The sequence below is a fragment of the Chrysochloris asiatica genome, unplaced genomic scaffold (assembly GCF_000296735.1).
Source record: "Chrysochloris asiatica unplaced genomic scaffold, ChrAsi1.0 scaffold00008, whole genome shotgun sequence".
Lineage (NCBI taxonomy): Eukaryota > Metazoa > Chordata > Mammalia > Afrosoricida > Chrysochloridae > Chrysochloris > Chrysochloris asiatica.
The window spans coordinates 10,184,352-10,203,054 of NW_006408526.1; the positions used below are offsets into that span (position 1 = coordinate 10,184,352).

At 38.0% G+C, this 18,703-nt stretch overlaps 1 protein-coding gene across 2 annotated transcripts in view; it reads left to right on the top strand.

The window, feature by feature from the left end:
- Window positions 1–2,904: 2,904 nt before the first annotated feature.
- Window positions 2,905–18,703, top strand: part of BIRC2 (baculoviral IAP repeat containing 2) — an 18,592-nt gene continuing 2,793 nt past the window's right edge. The window contains exons 1-6 of one of the 2 annotated variants that reach the window (XM_006833771.1): window positions 2,905–3,748; window positions 3,843–3,942; window positions 11,274–11,352; window positions 12,121–12,169; window positions 12,748–12,750; window positions 16,424–16,663. In XM_006833771.1, the coding sequence (XP_006833834.1) occupies window positions 2,917–3,748; window positions 3,843–3,942; window positions 11,274–11,352; window positions 12,121–12,169; window positions 12,748–12,750; window positions 16,424–16,663 (1,303 nt within the window). In that variant the 5' untranslated portion in view covers window positions 2,905–2,916. Of the gene's footprint in view, window positions 3,749–3,842; window positions 3,943–11,273; window positions 11,353–12,120; window positions 12,170–12,747; window positions 12,751–13,269; window positions 13,286–16,423; window positions 16,664–18,703 lie in introns of both variants that reach the window. The other variant, XM_006833770.1, reaches the window with a different exon arrangement.

Sequence of the window (18,703 nt, forward strand, 5' to 3'; positions counted from 1 at the left end):
CGCTCAGGGTTTGTTAAGAACTTAGATGGAAACATTACAAGTGCACTAACATCGAGATGAAAAAAACAAGATGCCCAGTAGATGTGGACAGTCGCGCCTCACCCGGAGGCTGACAGCACAGCTCCAGGTGGGCGCCCACGCCCAGCTTCCCTCCTACATTCCTCCAGAAGGCGTGCCTCCTGGGAGAGGAACCTGAGGAACCTGAGCTTCTTCCGCTCTCAGGTCACAGGCTCAGCTCCAAGCTCAGGCACAGGACGACAGCCTCCCCCCGCCACCCCGGGCGTGCTGACGTAACTGTACGTCTGCGTCAGCTCGGCTTCCTTACGAGGCTCCGGAGCCTAGGATGTGTGTCTGGCACCAGCTCAGTCACTGTGGTTGCTGCCTTTCCCCGCGGCTTGAGAAGGCCGTTGGCAGCCCTGCAGCCCCACGTACTGCCACGCTGCTTCCGTCTTTGCTGCGCGGGCACTGCGGTGAGTGCAGCTCCTTTCCGGCCCAGGCCGCCCGGGAGTGCGCGGGGCGAGTCTTGACGCTCGGATCCGTAGGGCCCAGTTCTCTGAAGCCACTGCCTGAAGAGGGAGGACTGCGTGAAGAGGGAGGACTGCGTGAAGAGGGAGGACTGGGTCTGGACCCCCTTGACCCAGGATCAAGGGTCACAGTGAGCATTGTGATCACACTGCGGCTTTTATTTAATTCGGAAGCTCTGATTTCAAGACTTGCAAATCGAAAGTGATATTTTAAAATGGTCTTTTCTTGTGTCTGGGTGCCGCCCACTTTTCCCAGCCTTTGGACTTTGACTTTTTTTTCTCTCTCTTAACTTGCCCTTTGATGTTCCTTTAACTTGGTGTGTTTAAACGAACACAGTTCTGTGGCAGTGAAATCTCAGATTTCAGGAAGTTCCAACTGTGTCCTGCCACTTTCAGTAATCTGTTGTGTACTGTGAAAATTAACACTGGGAAAGGAATGGGTAAATTCCCATCGATACCCCACTTTTCTCTTCCAGTCTGCACCCACCCACTGCCAACTAGAGTTTACATAAAGAGAGCAAAGTCAGCAGTACGGTGCTTGTAGATCAGAATTTGTAATTTAAACATACAAGACCCATGCAATTAAGGAAGGCTTACAAGAGGTCACATTCCCAACGCCTTTGTGTTATTATTATTATTATTATTATTATTATTTTTGAGTTGCTTTCCACGGTTGTTGCTTTGGAATTGTGAAGGAATTGTAGGGTTTAAGAGTTTATAGTAGAATGTTCCTGGTGCACTTTTCTTTTACTAGACGAGGCTCTTTGTCGAGTCCTGGGGATACTTGGCAGTAAAAAAATAACGGTTGTGTCTGATGACTGCTGGTGAGTAGAATAATGGTCCTTTCACACCCACTACAAGAGGTGAGGTCAAGGACAAAATATTTTTCTGCGTGGAAAGGTCCATCTGCCTGCCAGGTTGTACGTTTTTGTAACATATACAATTAATGCTAATGAAAGTATATTTCATTTATTTTAATTAAGAACTTTTCTAATCATAAAGTTTTAGTGACAAATTGCTGGAAAAAGATGTTTTGTCTGAAGTGTAAAACCTGTTTTAGACTTTATTGAATAAATGGAAGAGTCTGTGATTCTACTTGCCATGAAAATAAAAAGTTTCTAAAATAACTTTTCTTTTTCCTTTTCAGATTTTTACATCCTTGAAGAGTCTACCTTTTTTCCCCTCTGCAGTGAAACCCAGAAACTTCTAAAATGGATATAGTTTGAATTCTGTGGAGTATAATTTTGTGTGTGAATTACATATTTACAATACAAAGTGTTCAGAAAGTAGGATCAGTTATTGATACATTCTGCATACGCAGTAATTCTGCTGATAATATTGGTCATATTTTCTTAAGCATTTGTGATAACACTAGAAAAGACAAACTGTACTCTTGAATTAATTGTCATTAATTACAAAACAGATTCCCTAACCATGCATGGTTCTTAAATTAATGGAGCTTATTTAATTTTTAAATGCAATATAAAGTGTTTCTGCTGTGGAAATGTTCTGGTTAAATAGTTAAGTTTGAAAAAATACCTTGGATTGATTAAATGTATAAAGTGGTGTGCAGAATTAGTAAGAAAGACAACATAGTGATGCTGTAGGAAGTGGAAACATGAAGAGAAAATATTCTACAAAGATGTGAGAGTTAAGTTTGCGACCTTAAAATTTATTTCATTTGGGAACATACCATACCATAACAAACGTAGGTTCAGCAAAGCTTATGAGTGTTAACTTCCCCAAAAGTTGTTATTGAAGATAACAATCCACTTAAGGAATGCTGAGCTATTCCTTAACTATTTTTTAGATAATGTGACTCTATGAAAGCTTTAATAAGTTTGATGGAATAAAACAAAGGTTTTTGATGTCACATTAAAGTTCTTATAGGGAAAGAAGCCTGGTACCTATATTTCTTATCTCTTGTAGGCAGGCTACATAGCTTGTAATCAAAAGCAAATTAAGGACATCTCTGTAGTTGCTTAGCTTAAACATTTTGAAATATAAACCTTGAAAAATCAGGGGTTTTTAACATATTTTTAGAAGTGCATCAGCTTCTTTCAGACCACTAGGTTAGTATTACACTAAATTATGAGAAAGTAGTACTTGAATTATCTAAAAGATTTACTATAATTTAAAGAGTACTAAGTGGTATTGATAACCTAGGTAGTTCAGACATCATATAGGATGGCCTGAGTGTGCACCTAGGTATAGTTTAGTCAACAGGGAGTAGTGGGTTGTAGATACGGAGCAGGTTAACATTTGATTCCTTTTGTGGTTAAAAAAAATACAATTTAGTGTGAAGAGATGAGAAGTTTCATGTGAAGGCTTTCAGCGGTCAAAAGTAAAATTCCCTTCTTATCGTGTCTCAAGTCCCTCTCATCAAAAATTTATGAATATAATGGAAGATAGCAAGATCTTGTCAAATTGGACAAACAGCAACAAACAAAAAATGAAATACGACTTTTCATGTGAACTTTACAGAATGTCTACATATTCGACTTTCCCCACTGGTGTACCCGTCTCAGAAAGGAGTCTTGCTCGAGCTGGTTTTTATTACACGGGTGTGAACGACAAGGTCAAATGCTTCTGTTGTGGTCTGATGCTGGATAACTGGAAACATGGAGACAATGCTATCGAAAAGCATAAACAGCTGTATCCTAGCTGTAGCTTTGTTCAGAATCTAAGCTCAGATGCCAGTCTGGGATCCACCTCTAAGAACATTTCTCCATTGAGAAACAGTTTTACGTGTTCAGTATCTCCCACATTGGAACATAGTGGTTCTCACTCCAACCTTTCACCAAACCCTCTTAATTCCGGAGCAGTGGAAGACATCTCTTCATGGAGGACTAACCCCTACAGTTATGCTATGAATACTGAAGAAGCAAGGTTTCTTTCTTACAAGATGTGGCCATTAACCTTTTTGTCACCATCGGATTTGGCAAGAGCTGGCTTTTACTATATAGGACCTGGAGATAGGGTAGCCTGCTTTGCTTGTGGTGGAAAACTGAGTAACTGGGAACCAAAGGATGATGCTATGTCAGAACACAGGAGACATTTTCCCAACTGTCCATTTTTGGAAAATTCTCTAGAAACGCTAAGGTTTAGCATTTCAAACCTGAGCATGCAGACACATGCAGCTCGACTGAGAACATTTATTTACTGGCCACCTAGTGTTCCAGTTCAACCCGAGCAGCTTGCAAGTGCTGGTTTTTATTACGTGGGTAAGAAAGAAACAAATACGTCACTATACATTTATTTTGGTCTACATGCTGGAACATGTTATGTGTATTTAGTTTTGGTCTTCATTTTCTTTAGGTCGCAATGATGATGTCAAATGCTTTTGTTGTGATGGTGGCTTGAGGTGCTGGGAATCCGGAGATGACCCATGGGTAGAACATGCCAAGTGGTTTCCAAGGTAATTGTTTTGCTACATAAAACTGTATCTAAACGAGGGCATACTCAGATGATAGCAGTTTGCATTTAAATGATAACAAGGCCTCTTCTATGTCATTGGGGGAATTAGCCTTTAGAAGACCAAATTTTAATATTAATGATTTTATTGAGAGGAGTTGTGCTTTTGTCCCCCTTTCTGTAAGCTATATACACAGTATAATTTAACCTATTCTTGTTGATTCCTTTGTAATTTGGCCATAAATTTCATTTCTATTTTCCCATTTTGCCCTAATTAGCCTGGATGTGTAAGTGGTTTTCTGTTGGCTGCTAACCTATAGATTAGCAGCACCCCATGACTTCTTGGAAGAAAAGCCTGATGAACTGCTTCTGTAAAGATTACAACCAAGAAAACCTTAGTAAGCAGCTCTGCCCTATGACACGGGGGCTCGCCATGAGTCAGCAGCATCTCTATAGCAGTGGTTTGGTTTTGTTTTTGGTCATCTTGCTTAAAAGAGAAGTTCAAGATTACAAAGATAATGTAAACTAGAACAAAAAGAACATATATTAGAAAAAAGATATGAAGGGAAAAGGAAAACAAGAGAAGGGCTAAGTAATATTGATTTAGGGGCTACAGCCTTACCACTCTAAACAAGCCTGATCTTGTCTAAAATCTAGTCCTCTTTTAAAGTGTTTTGTTGTGTATACAGTTTGTAATTTATTTTGTGTGTGGAGTTTAAATTTTTATGTGAAATGTCACTTACCACCTTTTAACAATGCAGTCTCTAGTGGTGCCGTCTATTTTGTTCTATAAACTGGGAATGATTTAAATGTGTGTTGCCAGTGGAAGTCAAATAAGAAATTTCATCTTTGTTGCTAAGTAGTTTATGAACTCAGACAAGTCATGTGACTCCTTGGAGGCTCTTATCTGTAAGTTAGAGGTTGGACTAGAAATGTTTTATTAAGAATTTTATAAGAACTCTCTTTATTAAGAGCTCTCAAAACACTCGGAAATGACTCCACGGTACTTACCAATATACTAAATACCCGAACTCAATACTCTGAACCCACTTCCATCGAGTTGATTTTTGACTTATGACAACCCTGTATGTTTCCAAGACAATGCATTTTTATGGGAGCATACAGCCTCATCTTTCTCTCATGGAGCAGTTGGTGGACAAGGACTGTAAAGCTTGTGGTTAGCATTCCTGTACTTACCCTACAATGCCACTGTGAGTACAAGTCTTTTATTAGCTATGTTTTGCAATCTTTCTCCCAGTTTGTAGCTTTCCATTTTCATTTTCTTAAGTGTCGTTTGAAAAGAAGTTTTTAACTTAGGTTATGCCAGTTCATCAGTTTTGTCTTTTATGAATTGTGCTTTTGGTGTCTTATCTAAGATACGTTAGCACAAAAAAAAAAAAAAAATCTCCTGTTTTCTTTTAGAAATATGTTTCACATTCAGGTATATGATCCATATGTAGATTATTTTTGTATATGTTATCAATGTAGGCTGAGGCCAGCTGTTTATACATATAAATATTCAGTCATCTAGCGACATGGGAACACTGAATGGTTTAAAATTAAGAAAGGTGTGCGACAGGGCTGTATTCTTTCACCATACTTATTCAACCTGTAGGCAGAGCAAATAATCCAAGAAGCTGGGTTATATGAAGAAAAACATGGCATTAGCATTGGAGAAGACTCATTAACAACTTGTGATTTGCAGATGATACAACCTTGCTTGCTGAAAGTGAAGAGGACTTAAAATACTTACTGTTGAAGGTCAAAGACCACAGCCTTTGGTATAGATTGCATCTCAATGTAAAGAAACCAAAAATCCTCGCCCCGGACATAAAAAAACAACATTCTTATCAATGGAGAAAAGATTGAAGTTGTCAAGGACTTCATTCTTCTTGGAGCAACTATCTTGGAAGCAGCAGTCAGGAAATCAAACGACATATTGTATTAGGTAAATCAGCCACACAAGACCTTTTTAAAGTGTTGAAAAGCAAAAATGTCAGCTTGAGCACTAAGGTGCGCCTGACCCAAGCCATGGTATGTTCAATAACCTCATATGCATATGAAATCTGGACAGTGAATAAGGAAGACCATAGAAGAACTGATGCTTTTGAGTTATGGTGTTGGAGGAGAATATTGAAAGTGCCATGGGCTGCCAAAAGAACCAACAGATCTGTGTTGGAAGAAGTGCAGCCCGAGTGCTCCTTGGGGACTAGGATGGCCAAACTTTGTCTTTCATACTTCAGACATATTGTCAGGAGGGACCAGTCCCTAGAGAAGGGATATCATGTTTGATAGGGTGGAGGGTAAGAGAAAAAGAGGAAAACCCCCAGTGAGATGGATTGGCAAAGTGGCAGCATCAGTGGCCTCAAGCGTGGCAACAATTATGAGGTTGGCCCAGGACCAGGCAGTGTTTTGTTCTATTGTGCATAGGGTCACTATGAGTCAGTACCAACTCAATGACACCTAACAACAATAACAAAGCACCAGTTTTGAGAAACAAAAATAGTGGAATGGAAACATGCTTTGTGAACTTTGACAAACTCTTGTAGTGTGAAAACAACTATTGGGAACTGTCATATTATGTATAGAGTAACACTGGAGAAAATTAATACACTGTAAAAATTGGGATACTGAGTTACAGCTTTAGAAACTCTGTTTCTTGTTAGGTCCTACTGAGTTGGTACTGACTCATTGTGGCCCTATGCACAACAAAGTGAAACACTGCCTGGTCTGGGACCAGCGTGGCAATCGCTGCTATGCCTGAGCCCGTTGCTGCTACCACTATGCCAGTCCCTCTCATTGGAGGTCTTCCTCTTTTTTTTGAACCCTCCACATTTCCAAACATGATATCCTTCAGTTGTCCCTCCTAATAATAGGTGTGAAGTATGAGAGACAAAGTGTGGCCAGGCTGGCTTTCAAGGAGCACTCTGACTATGCTTGTTCCAACACAGATGTATTTGTTCTCTGACAGTCCGTGGTACTTTCAATATTCTCCTCCAACACCATAGCTCAAATGCAGCATTTCTTTTATGGTCTTCCTTAGCCACTGTCCCAATTTTCACATGTATGTGAGGTTATTGAAAATACCATGGCTTGGGTAAGGTACACCTTAGTCCTCAAACTGACATCTTTGCTCTTCAACACTTTAAAGAGGTCTTGTGCAGCAGATTTGCAATATATCATTTGATTTCTTGACTGCTGCTTCCATGAGTGTTGATGGTTGAGCTGAGCAAAATGAAGTCTTTGACAACGTCAATCTTTTCTCCATTTATATGGATGTTATTTATTAGTCTTATGATTAGCATTTTTGTTTTCTTTACATTGAGATGCAACCCATACTGAAGGCTCTGGTCTTTGATCTTCATTAGTATTTTAAGTCCTCAAGCAAGGTTGTATATCATCTGCATATCGCAGGTTGTTAATGAGTCTTCCTGATGCCATGTTTTTTCTTCATATAATCCAGCTTCTTGAACTATTTACATAGCATACAGATTGAATAAGTATGGTGAAAGAATACAACCCTGGCACACACCTTTCCTAATTTTAAGCCATTCGGTGTTCCCTTGTTCTGTTAGAACAGCTGCCTGTTGGTCTATGTACAGGTTCCTCTTGAGCACAATTATTTTGGAATAGTCATTCTTCACAAGGTGAAATTTTGTAGCATGTCATGAGTCACGCAAATATTGAAAGCCTTTGCATAGCCAATAAAGCACAAGTAAACATCTTTCTGGAGTCCTGATGTGGGACTGTGGGTTAATGCGCTGGACTGCGAGGTTGGTTTGAACTACAAGATTGGTGATTCAAGCTCACCAGCCGCTCTTCAGAAACCCTATATATGGTCGCTATTAAGTCAGAACTGACTTGATGGCACTTAACAACAACAGACATCTTTCTGGCATTCTTTGCTTTCATCCAAGACCCATCTCAGGTCAGCAATGATATCCCTTGTTGTGTGTCCTCTTCTGAATCTGGTTTGAACTTCTGGAAGTTCTCTGTCACTGTGTAGTTTAAGCTGTTTTTATATTATCTTTTAGTAAAATTCTACTGGCGTGGGATATTAATGATATTGTCCGAGGATTTCCGCATTCTGTTGGGTCACCTCTCTTTGGAATGGACATAGATATGGATCTCTTCCAGTCAGTTGGCCAGGTAGTTGTCTTCCAGATTTCCAGACTCATCTTTGGATGAGTAAGTGCTTCTAGTGCCACATCAGTTGAAAGATTTCAATTTGTATTTCTTATATTCCTGGTGCCTTGTTCTTTGCCAATGTCTTCAATGCATCTTGGACTTCTTCCTTCATGATCATTGGTTCTTGATAGTATGGTAGGTCTTAAAATGTGTGAATATTGACCATTTCTTTTTGGAACAGTGACTGTGTATTCTTTCCATCTTCTTTTGATGCTTTCTGCATCATTCAATATTTTGCCCATAGATTGATTCTTTAAATACTGCAGATCGAGGCTTGAATTTCCAGTGCCCACAGCTTGAGAAGTGCTGAGTGTGTTCTTCCATTTTGGTTTTCTAATTCCATGTCTTTGCACATTTCATTATAATATTTGACTTTGTCTTCTTGAGCTGACCTTTGAAATTTTCTGTTGAGCTCCTTTACCTCTTAATTTCTTCCATTTGCATTAGCATTTCTACACTGGAGAAGTTTCAGCGTCTCTTCTGACAAACATTTTTATCTTTTCCTTCTTTCTTCTTAATGACTTTCTGCTTTCTTTGTTATGATGATCTTGATGTCATCCCACAATACTTCAGGTCTTTAGAGTCTAATGCGTCAAAGTTTTTCTTCAGATGATCTATAAATCCAGGTGGAATATATTCAAGGTCATATTTTGGGTCTTATGGACTTGTTTTAATTTTCTTCAGCTTCATTCTGAATTTGCATATGAGCCATTGATGGTCTGTTCCATAGTCTGCCCCTGGCCTTATTTTGGCTGATGATATTGAAGTTTTCTATCGTATTTTCCATATATGTAGTCAATTTGATTTCTTTGTATTCCGTATGGTGAGGCCTGTGTGTATAGTTGTCTTGTATGTTGTTTAAAAAAAGTGTTTTCAATGAATAAGTCATATGTCTTGCAAAATTCTATCATGTGACCTCCAGCATTGTTTCTATCACCAAGGCCATATTTATTTTCCAACAATTAATCCTTTCTCTTTGTTTCCAACCTTTGTATTCCAATCACCAGTAATTGTCAATGTGTCTTTATTGTATGCCTGATTAATTTCAGACTGTGGAAGTTGGTAGAATTCTTTAGTTTCATCATAACTGACTTTAGTTGGTAGAATTCTTTAATTGTATCTTAACTGACTTTAGTGGTTGGTGTGTAAATTTGAGGATTAACTGGTCTTCCTTGTAGGCATATGGATATTATACTATCACAGACAGTGTTGTACTTCAGTATAGATCTTAATATGTTCCTTTTAATGATGAATGTGATGCTGTCCGTCTTCAATTTGTCATTCCCAGCATAGGAAACAATGTGATGGTCTGATTCAAAATGGCCAATACCAGTCCATTTAAGCTCACTAATGCCTAGGATATTGATGTTTATGTGGTCCATTTCTTTTTTTACAATTTCCAGTTTTCCTAGATTAATACTTCATACATTTCATGTTCCGATTATTAATGGAGTTTTACAGCTGTTTCTCTTCTTTTGAATTATGCCGCATCAGAAAATGAATGTCCCAAAGGCTTTACTCCATTCATTTCTTCACGGTCAACTCAACTTTGAGGAGGCAGATCTTTCACAGTCGCATTTTGAGTACCTTCCGATCTGAGGGACTGATCATTTGGCACTATATCTGACAACATTCTGGTGCTGACAGTGTTCCACTGCTCTTCATAAGGTTTTCAATGACTTAACTATTTGGAATATTTAAATATCTGGAATATTTGGAATATTTAAATTCTTAAATATTGTCTCCTTCTTCTTAATCATTCTTCATCTGGAAGCTCAGCTGAAATCTGTCTGTTGTGGGTGACCCTTTTGATATTTAAAATACTTATGGCATAGCTTTTAGAATCACAGCAACTTGCAAACCATCACAGTATGACAAACTGACTGACAAGTGGTGGGAAATTGTTTGTGTGATAAAAAGTGATTTGTCTAGAGTAGTGTTTTTCATGCCTCTGTGACCTGTTGTGTGCCCAGACCCTTTTGTTGTGTTAATGAAATTGAGCAGATAAAATCAGAGTATATCTTTTTTTTAGATCAGTAACAGCTATTTATTTTGATAAGTCTGGGGGTTGACAAGGTTCCAGTGAAATAATTCTTGCACATGATTTATCATGGAGTTTAAATCAGACAGGGCTGGAGACAACTCCAAAGCTTTTTTTTTTTTTTTTTTAAAGTTTTTATTGTGAATTGAGTGAACGTTTACAGGGCACTTCATCAGTTTTACATTCAACAAATCATGCACTATATTACAATGATTATAATCCCGTCTATGTACCATCAGTTAACAGTATTTCTATTCACTTTAGCTCTTTTTTTTTTTTAAAAACTCAGGCATACATAATAATTTACACCACCAAAGGACACATTCTGCAAACCTGCCTCCCGGCTGCCAGTTCTCAGTTCCTCTCTTCCATGAATCTGGAGTCCTCAGCTGCTCCTTCTTTCCATGTCTCCCATCTCTGTCTCCATCTCTGGTGTTGCTGCTTCTGGATAGGGTCCTGCATTCCTCATGTGCTCTTCTCCCTTGATGGTCCTAGGGTTCTCTGTTTCTGGACTGTAAGATTAACTCCTCCCCTGTTTTTGTTACAAAACTTTTACCTTTACAGTTGTGACAGTTGCAATTAATCATGATAACAATTACTTGCTATTGAATCATAAGAATCTTATCCCCATCTCTTTTCACCAGACCCATCTAGACAAGATGAAAACTATCCAGTGGGAACTCTTATCTTCCCCCTGCACACTCTTACACTAAACTCCCTCATGTAAACCTGTAAGCCAGTCACTTCGTGCCTTTATCGTCCTCTCATTTTAGGTAGCCGGTGTCTTGAGTTGCCTGTCCCTATCTACCCTGTATACAGAAGGGATAGCATTGATACTTGATGCGAAGACTTCCTCCTTCCCTTTCAGTTGGTATTTTGAGCTACTATATCCATGAGTATAGGTCAAGTTCCAGAGCACAGCTTAAATAGGAAAAGTTTATATTGTTTTATGAGAATTGTGGTAATATTAGAAATATGTGTGCTGGGTTGTATAAAGTGATTATTTTCTGTGCAGTATAATAAAAAATGTTTCAAAATCATTTCTTAGAATTATCAGGTTATATTTTAGATAAACCAATAAAAATAATCTTCCTCTTATGTTTTAGATGTGAGTTCTTAATGCGTATGAAGGGGCAGGAGTTTGTTGATGAGATTCAAGCTAGATATCCTCATCTTCTTGAACAGGTAAATCAATTGTTGTAATTGGCAGCAACAGTCAATTCTTCTGAATAACAATTACCAAGAAAATTTATGAAAAGTGATATTTAAATCTGTTTTCTTATTAATTAAATTATTTTGTGTCCCTATGAAGGATTTCCTCAGTTTTAACTTTTGTAAGCAAGTTTTTTTGTGTGTGCTCAAAAAATTATTCTTTGTTTGTAGAAAGTAATATTACTAAACCTGCCACTTTTCAAACTAGTAGTAGGGTTGCAGAAAGATCTTTAGTGTCTCCATCTTTTTTAGGAAAAACAAACAAAAAAATAACTCATTTGTAATTAGAAACCTCTGAGAGAAACCAAGTTGAAATCTGACTATAAAGTTGAAAATCCTTTTCCTACTTTCCTGGAACTGCAGAAAATCTTGAATTCTAATTTTAAAATAGGTGAAGTTTGGGAAAATGTACAGGATGTTTAGCTCTGGGAGTGCTATGGGTTTGGCAGTTTAATCCGCCGTCTGCTCCTTGGGTGAAAGATGAGACTGTCTCTTCCCATAGAGATTACAGCCTGGGAAGTCCTATAGAAGTCTTTACAAGTCGGAATTGACTCAGTGGCAGTTGGTTTGGTTTTTGATTTGCATAAGATGACTAGGCTAAAACAAAGCAATGTGAAGTTTGTAAATTACCCTGCTTTCAAAATATGTACATTCAATCAAGGCTGTCTTACCTTAGTGTTACTCTACTTAGGTTGTTTATAATTTCTGATTTTCTCTTTTAACTTATATCCTGTTTCATAGCTGCTGTCAACATCAGACCCGCCTGGAGATGAAAATGTTGATATACCAAGTATGTATGAAAATATTTCAGATATCAGATATGAATTTTTATAAGAATGTTAAAATAAAGTGTTTCTGAGGCCATAGGAAAAAGTGTTCAGAAGTTATAACAATAAGATTATGTATCCACTGATATCAGATATGAATTTTTATAAGAATGTTAAAATGAAGTGTTTCTGAGGCCATAGGAAAAAGTGTTCAGAAGTTATAACAATAAGATTATGTATTCACTGGGGATCCCTGATAGCATTGTGTTTAAGCACTTGACTGCTAACTGAAAAGTCAATGGTTCAAACCCACCAATCACTTTTTGCATGAAAGATGCAATAGTCTGTTTGTAAAGTTTATAGCTTTGGAAACCCTCTACAGGGTTGCTAAGAATAGGAACTGACTCGATAGCACTTTATAACAACATCGGGTCACTCTAAGTTGGATTCAACCTGACAACATCAAACAACAACAATAAGATGTGTCCACTAAGAGTCATGTATTTTAGAAGATTCTAGGAAGTGTAAGTGGAGCCCTGGTGGCGCAGTGATGAAAAACTCAGCTGTCACCAAAAGTTCAGTGGTTTGATCCCAATGGCAGTCAGTTTTCATAAAGATTTATAGCCTCGGAAACCCTATGAGGCAGTTCTATTCTGTCCTAAAGAGTTCTTATGAGTTGGAATAAACATTGTGGCAACAGGTTCATTTAACAGTGGAAGTATAATAGTCTTTGTTCTTCAGGTGTGATTATTTTAACTAGGGCGATAAAACACATGCAAAAGAAAAAAAAACAACCAGTAAGCAATGCCAAGTGGGTGGTGATGAAATAATAAGCCCTCTAAAGAGGTTATTGTGAGCTAGCATGATTTGGGAAAGTTCTCATTCACATATGATTTCAGAATTGGACTAGATGTTAGGTATTTAAGTCAAATGTATAGTACAGGAGTCCTGGTGAGGCACTGTGGGTTAATGTGCTGGACTACAAGCTTAGTTTGAACTGCAGAGTAGGCAGTTCAAGGTCACCAGCTGCTCCTTGGAAACCCTATTCAGGGTTGCTAAGAGTTGGAACTGACTCGATGGCACTTAACCACTGCAACATTAGAGTATTTAGTGGAACCTGGAGTGGCAAAGCAGTTGCAGTCAGCTGCTAACCTAAAGGTTAAACCTGGCCAGCTGCTTTGAGGAAGAAAGGCCTGATGAATGTGTAAAGATCACAACCAAGAAAAGCCTACAGGGCAGTGATTATGCCTGTGGTTGCCGCAGATTGGGGGCCGACCTCATGACAGCTAACAACAACATAAGGGCTTTTATTTCAAGAGTGTAAAAGAGTTTCTCATCTGGTCAGAACTTAAATTTTATTCACATGTGTCATTTATGTATGTGAATAATGTATGTATGTTAATGGTGTCCAAAATAGTGACAGCTATAGTGCATTAATCATATCTAGAATGGTGTTCTAGTCTTGGTATAACAAATCTAGAGGGATAGTGGTAAATTGGTAGCTGGACCAGAAATGGGTGACCAGCATGTGTAAGATCTAGAAATCATGGCTAAGGAGAAACAGTTGAAGAATTTGATACTGTTTGACCTGGAAAAGGAAAGGATTTCTTGGGTACATGACTACTATCTCCTGTGTAATAAAGCTGGAAAAGCAAGGCAACTGTGCTGACTGTTCTTACTGCAACTTTATAATCACAGTTCTCAAATGGGCACTTTGTTGTTATTGCTGTTAAGTGCTGTCAAGTCAATGCTTGACTCCGTGTAGGGTTTCTGGGAGCGACTGGTTTGAACTGCCTACCTTGTGGTTCAAACCAACCTTGTGGTCCAGTGCTTTATCCCACAGCATCACACTAGGGCTCCACTTTGTACTGCCCTGCAAGTCAAATGCAATCCTCGAATAAAATCACCTTGTCAGTCTTCAAAATGATTCTCTCACATTTTCTTTGTCCTTAAGATTAATCTATGCCTTGTTCTTTGCTCATAACCTTACTTAACTGAGAAAATAAAAGCAATGAAATGAGAATTATTTTGTCTTCTTATCATCAGAATCACTAGTCTACCTGGTATATACATATACTTTGCTTTCTCTTGTGTAAAATATCCTTACCCCTATCTCAGGCCAACCCTTCTCCTTGTTCTCTGGGGCTTATCTTTTATTCCCACCTGTGCTTTGACGATGAATCCTTTCTTGCATCACTGATTTTCTGTCTCCTGGATCCTTCCTTTTATCATACAAACGTATTGTAATTTTGCTGGTATGAAGTAGACCTTTTCTTGAACCTGTGTCACCATCTAGCTCTGTTTCTCTTTACAACAAAATGCCTAGATTTATCTATCTTTATTTATCTATTTATCTCTCCTTACTTATTCACCTTCCATTTTTTACCTTGTTCTTTAAAAAAAAAAAAATCCTGATCTTGTCAGGGTTGCCAGGAACCTTTACCTTAGCAAAACCAGTGATCAATTCTGTGTCTTTATCTTTGTTAGTAGCATTTGACACTACTGAATGCTTCCTGGTGCACGCTGATTTTCAGAGATGAACTTGGCTGGTCCTGAATTATCTTTTTTGTTTGCTCTTTTGTTTTCAAACCTTTAAATGTAGTTCTTGGCTACTTGGTCAGAGTTAACATGACCAAAGCAAAAATTTCTCCATCCTCCTCCCTCAGATTTCCTACTTCTCTAATCTTTCCTGTACTAGTTAATGGTATCTTTGCTGAGGTTAAAAAGTTAGTTGAAGTTACACATCATCTCTGATTACTCTCCTTTACTTTGTATATCTAATCCCTTAGAGATTCTTCCATGTCTACAAACAAATATGACTACTTCTTATCATCTCTACCACTATCACTCTAATCCCAACTACCATCATCTTCTGTCATAACTTCTCAATGTGTTTCTCTGACTTCTGTTTTACTAAGTAAACTGTCAGTCCTGGTGTGATGCTGTAGGATAAGCACTGGACTGCTAACTGCACGGTTGGCAGTTCAAGCTCCTTGGAAACCCTACAAAGGGTCACTGATTCAGAATCAACTCAAAGGCACTTAGCAAACAACAGTCAATCTCCATAGACTTTTCAGTTCCCTGCTTAAAACCCTCCTAGAACATTCTAGCAAACTTAGAATTAAATATAATTTAAAAGGCTCTACGTGATCTAGGCATTGCCTACTTTGAGCTCTTGTACCATCTTAATTCTGAATACTCTGGCTATATGATCTTTTTCTTTCTTGAACATGACAGTCTTTTGCCTTGATTTAAGACCTTTATATTTGTTCTCTTTGTCTAAAAGACTTTCTTGAGATATCTCCATAGCTCACTCCTTTTTGTTCCAGTTGTTATTCTGGTGCTATTCAGACGATTCCATATTTGGTTGAGCCAACCAAAACCAAACCTATAGGGTTTCCAAGGCTGTGAAACTTTATGAAATCAGATTGCCAACAGTTTTCCCCTGGGGAGCAGCTAATTTGAACTGGTGAGTGCTTAATTACTGTACCACCAGGGCTCCTTTTTATAATGGAGCCAGCGAGTTTAATAGATACTGTAGACATTGTATATGTTTTCCAGTAGATGGCAGCAAACTGTCTAGAAGAATGCCATCTTGTTTCTTGGTCACCTTATCTGAAATGCTTTCCTACTGTCTAGTTTCTTCAAAGCATGTTACACTGCTTTGAAGAATTTCTCACTATCTAAAATATTACTGTTTGCTTCTGTAACCATAATTTTCTTTAACCTCTTTAATCATGCTTTATGCAAACTAGTCTTCCATTTTATTATACTTCTCATCCTTTTTCATGTTATTGTCTGTCTCATCTGTCTACATGCCTGGATCCTGGTAAGGCATTTAAACTCTAATGTTCCCTTTTTCGTGAAATCTTTGAGTCTTTCCCCTCCTGGTTCTGACTGAATAAGATCACTTCTCTCTTATAAATTTGTGTAGCTATCAGTTTCACAAAATGACTGTACGTGAGAATTATTTGGAAAATTTTTAAAAGGTATAGATTGCTACACGCCATGCCCAGATGTCTGTCTTTAAGAAAGTCTAGGGTACAGCCTGGTGGGAAGTGGTATTTTATATAAGTACAGCACACTGGTTATACTCTGATTTGATACACCTATAAGTTCAAACTTTTATTGGAACTTTAGATAATTGGTACATATAGCTCATCTGTCTTAATCAAAATTAAGGCAACGTGAGAGTAATGATTGTCTCATAGTCATTTTTCTCTCCATAGTTTCTTATTTGTAGGATTTAATATTATCACATGACTTTTTCCCAATAGTTCACTTTGGACCTGGAGAAAACCATTCAGAAGATGCTGTCATGATGAATACACCCGTGGTTACAGCGGCCTTGGAAATGGGTTTCAGTCGAAGCCTGGTAAAACAGACAGTTCAGAGTAAAATCCTAACCTCTGGGGAGAATTACAAAACAGTTAATGATATTGTGTCAGCACTCCTTAGTGCCGAAGATGAAAAAAGAGAAGAGGAGAAGGAAAGACAAATGGAAGAAATGGGCTCAGGTATTTGGGGATGTTGGTCACCTGGGTTTTTTCTCAGTAGGGCTCATTGGACTGTCTCCTATATTGCAGGGTAGTTAGCATCCTTGCCCCTTATGCCCACTAACTGCTAGGAGCAGCTCCTCAGTCATTTCCAAACCATTCCACCCCTTCTCACCATGGAGGGTGGGGTGCTACTTCAATTGTGAACCTTCAACTATAGTTTTTTCTTTAAGTTTTATAAGATTCCCTGACTTTTTTGAGCTATATTAATTTTTTCCTGATACATAGCACATTTAAATTGTTTTTGAAAAAGCAAATTATTACAGTTGATATAGTTCTTATTTCTGCTCTTTTTTTGTTTTTTTAAATAGTTTTTAAATAATACGATGTTTCACTCTGTAAACCGTGCTAGGTGAACCTTACATAAAAACAAAAAACAGAAAAAAAACAACTGATGATGAGAATCTCCTCTTGAACCAAAGGGTAGTAGGAAAGTCAGTTTGATACTCATCGAGATCATGTTAAGTCTCAGTCTCCTCAGAACAAGTCTTTTGAATAATCATTTATTCCTTCAGCAAGTATTTATTGAGCATGAGCGCCTATGTCAAATTCTGTGCTAATCATGGTGATTACTCACAAGGAGTTTATAGAGTAGATGTGGAGTGTAGTGTACAAAAGTCAGAGTAAATGAGTCAATAGTGAGGTAAAGATTGCATGTTGTTGTTAACTGCTGTTGAGTTGGTTCTAACCCATAGAGACTACATAAAGGGTTTCTAAGGAGTGGCTGGTGAGCTTGAATCACCAACCTTGTGATTCAAACTAACTTTGCAATCCAGTGCTTTAATCCACAGTGCCACATTGGGTATTTGGATTGGAACTTTTTTTTTTTTTTTTTCATTTTAGTAAGCAAAAATAGCTGTAATTTAAGAGACCCTTAGTGTGTGGCTGTTTTGTAAAGTGTTTAAAAGTCAGACATCTAGATTGAGATGCACTGTATTGAATTCTTGGCTATGGCAGTTGTTGTTGTTAAGTGCCGTTGAGTCAGTACTGACTCATAGTGACCCTTATAGGGTTTCTGAGGATGGCTGGTGGGTTTCAACCACCAACCTTGTGGTTCAAGACTGGCCTTGCCATCCATTGCTGATTCGACAGCACCATACCAGGACTCCATGTCAGTTATTAGCTTGGCAATTTAACTAGGCCTCAGCTTTCTCAGCTGTAGAATTTGGATAGTAATAGTACCAAGTCCCCTGGGGTTGCTATAGGAATTCAATCGGATTTTACAAATAAAACATTTTAGAACAATATGTAGCACATCAAAACAATTTTTGTTTGTCTCTAGATTTATTTTGGAAGTGGGAGAGACCTGGTGAAAGAAAGGGCCTGAGAAGAGTGAAAATACTTAGGATGGCTAAGCAGTACAGAGACTCAACTTAGGTTAAATGAAAACCACTGTAATAAATTCTTAGTTCTGAACATCCTAGATTTTCTCCCACTTTGTTGGGATCAGAGAAGATTCTTGAATTACGGATTTGACAAGGCTTCTAAGGGAAAAAGCCGAGTAAGGTATAGGAAGGAAAAGTTTACAGTGCTAGTAAGAGAGCATTAAATGGCGACTGACAGCTAGACTAGAATGGGAGGTAATCAAAGCCAGAGACAACTGTTGTGCTAATCTAATGGGGATGATGTGGAGATTTAAAAAAAGGTGAAGAACAAATTAGTTAGCATTAAGGTGAATTATTAGGGTGGAAGGGAATTTGTGGTCAGAGAGGGAATTTCATAGTTTTGAGATGAATAGAGAATTCATTTTAGAAAAACATAAAAGACGGAAGATAGACTTCTCTTTTTATAATTTGTTTGTCATTAAGCAAATGAAGTTTGTACCTTATAGAGATGTACTTTTTTGGAGGTGCTGAAAACAGGCCATTAAATATGGTGATTAGGAAACTGAAAGAAGTTGTTGTGTAAAATATACCCCAGAAATTCCTGCTAAAATTTCATGAATGTAGGAAATTAACTTTTTGACAATGAGGGAACAAAACAATGACTTTTAGAAAAAAA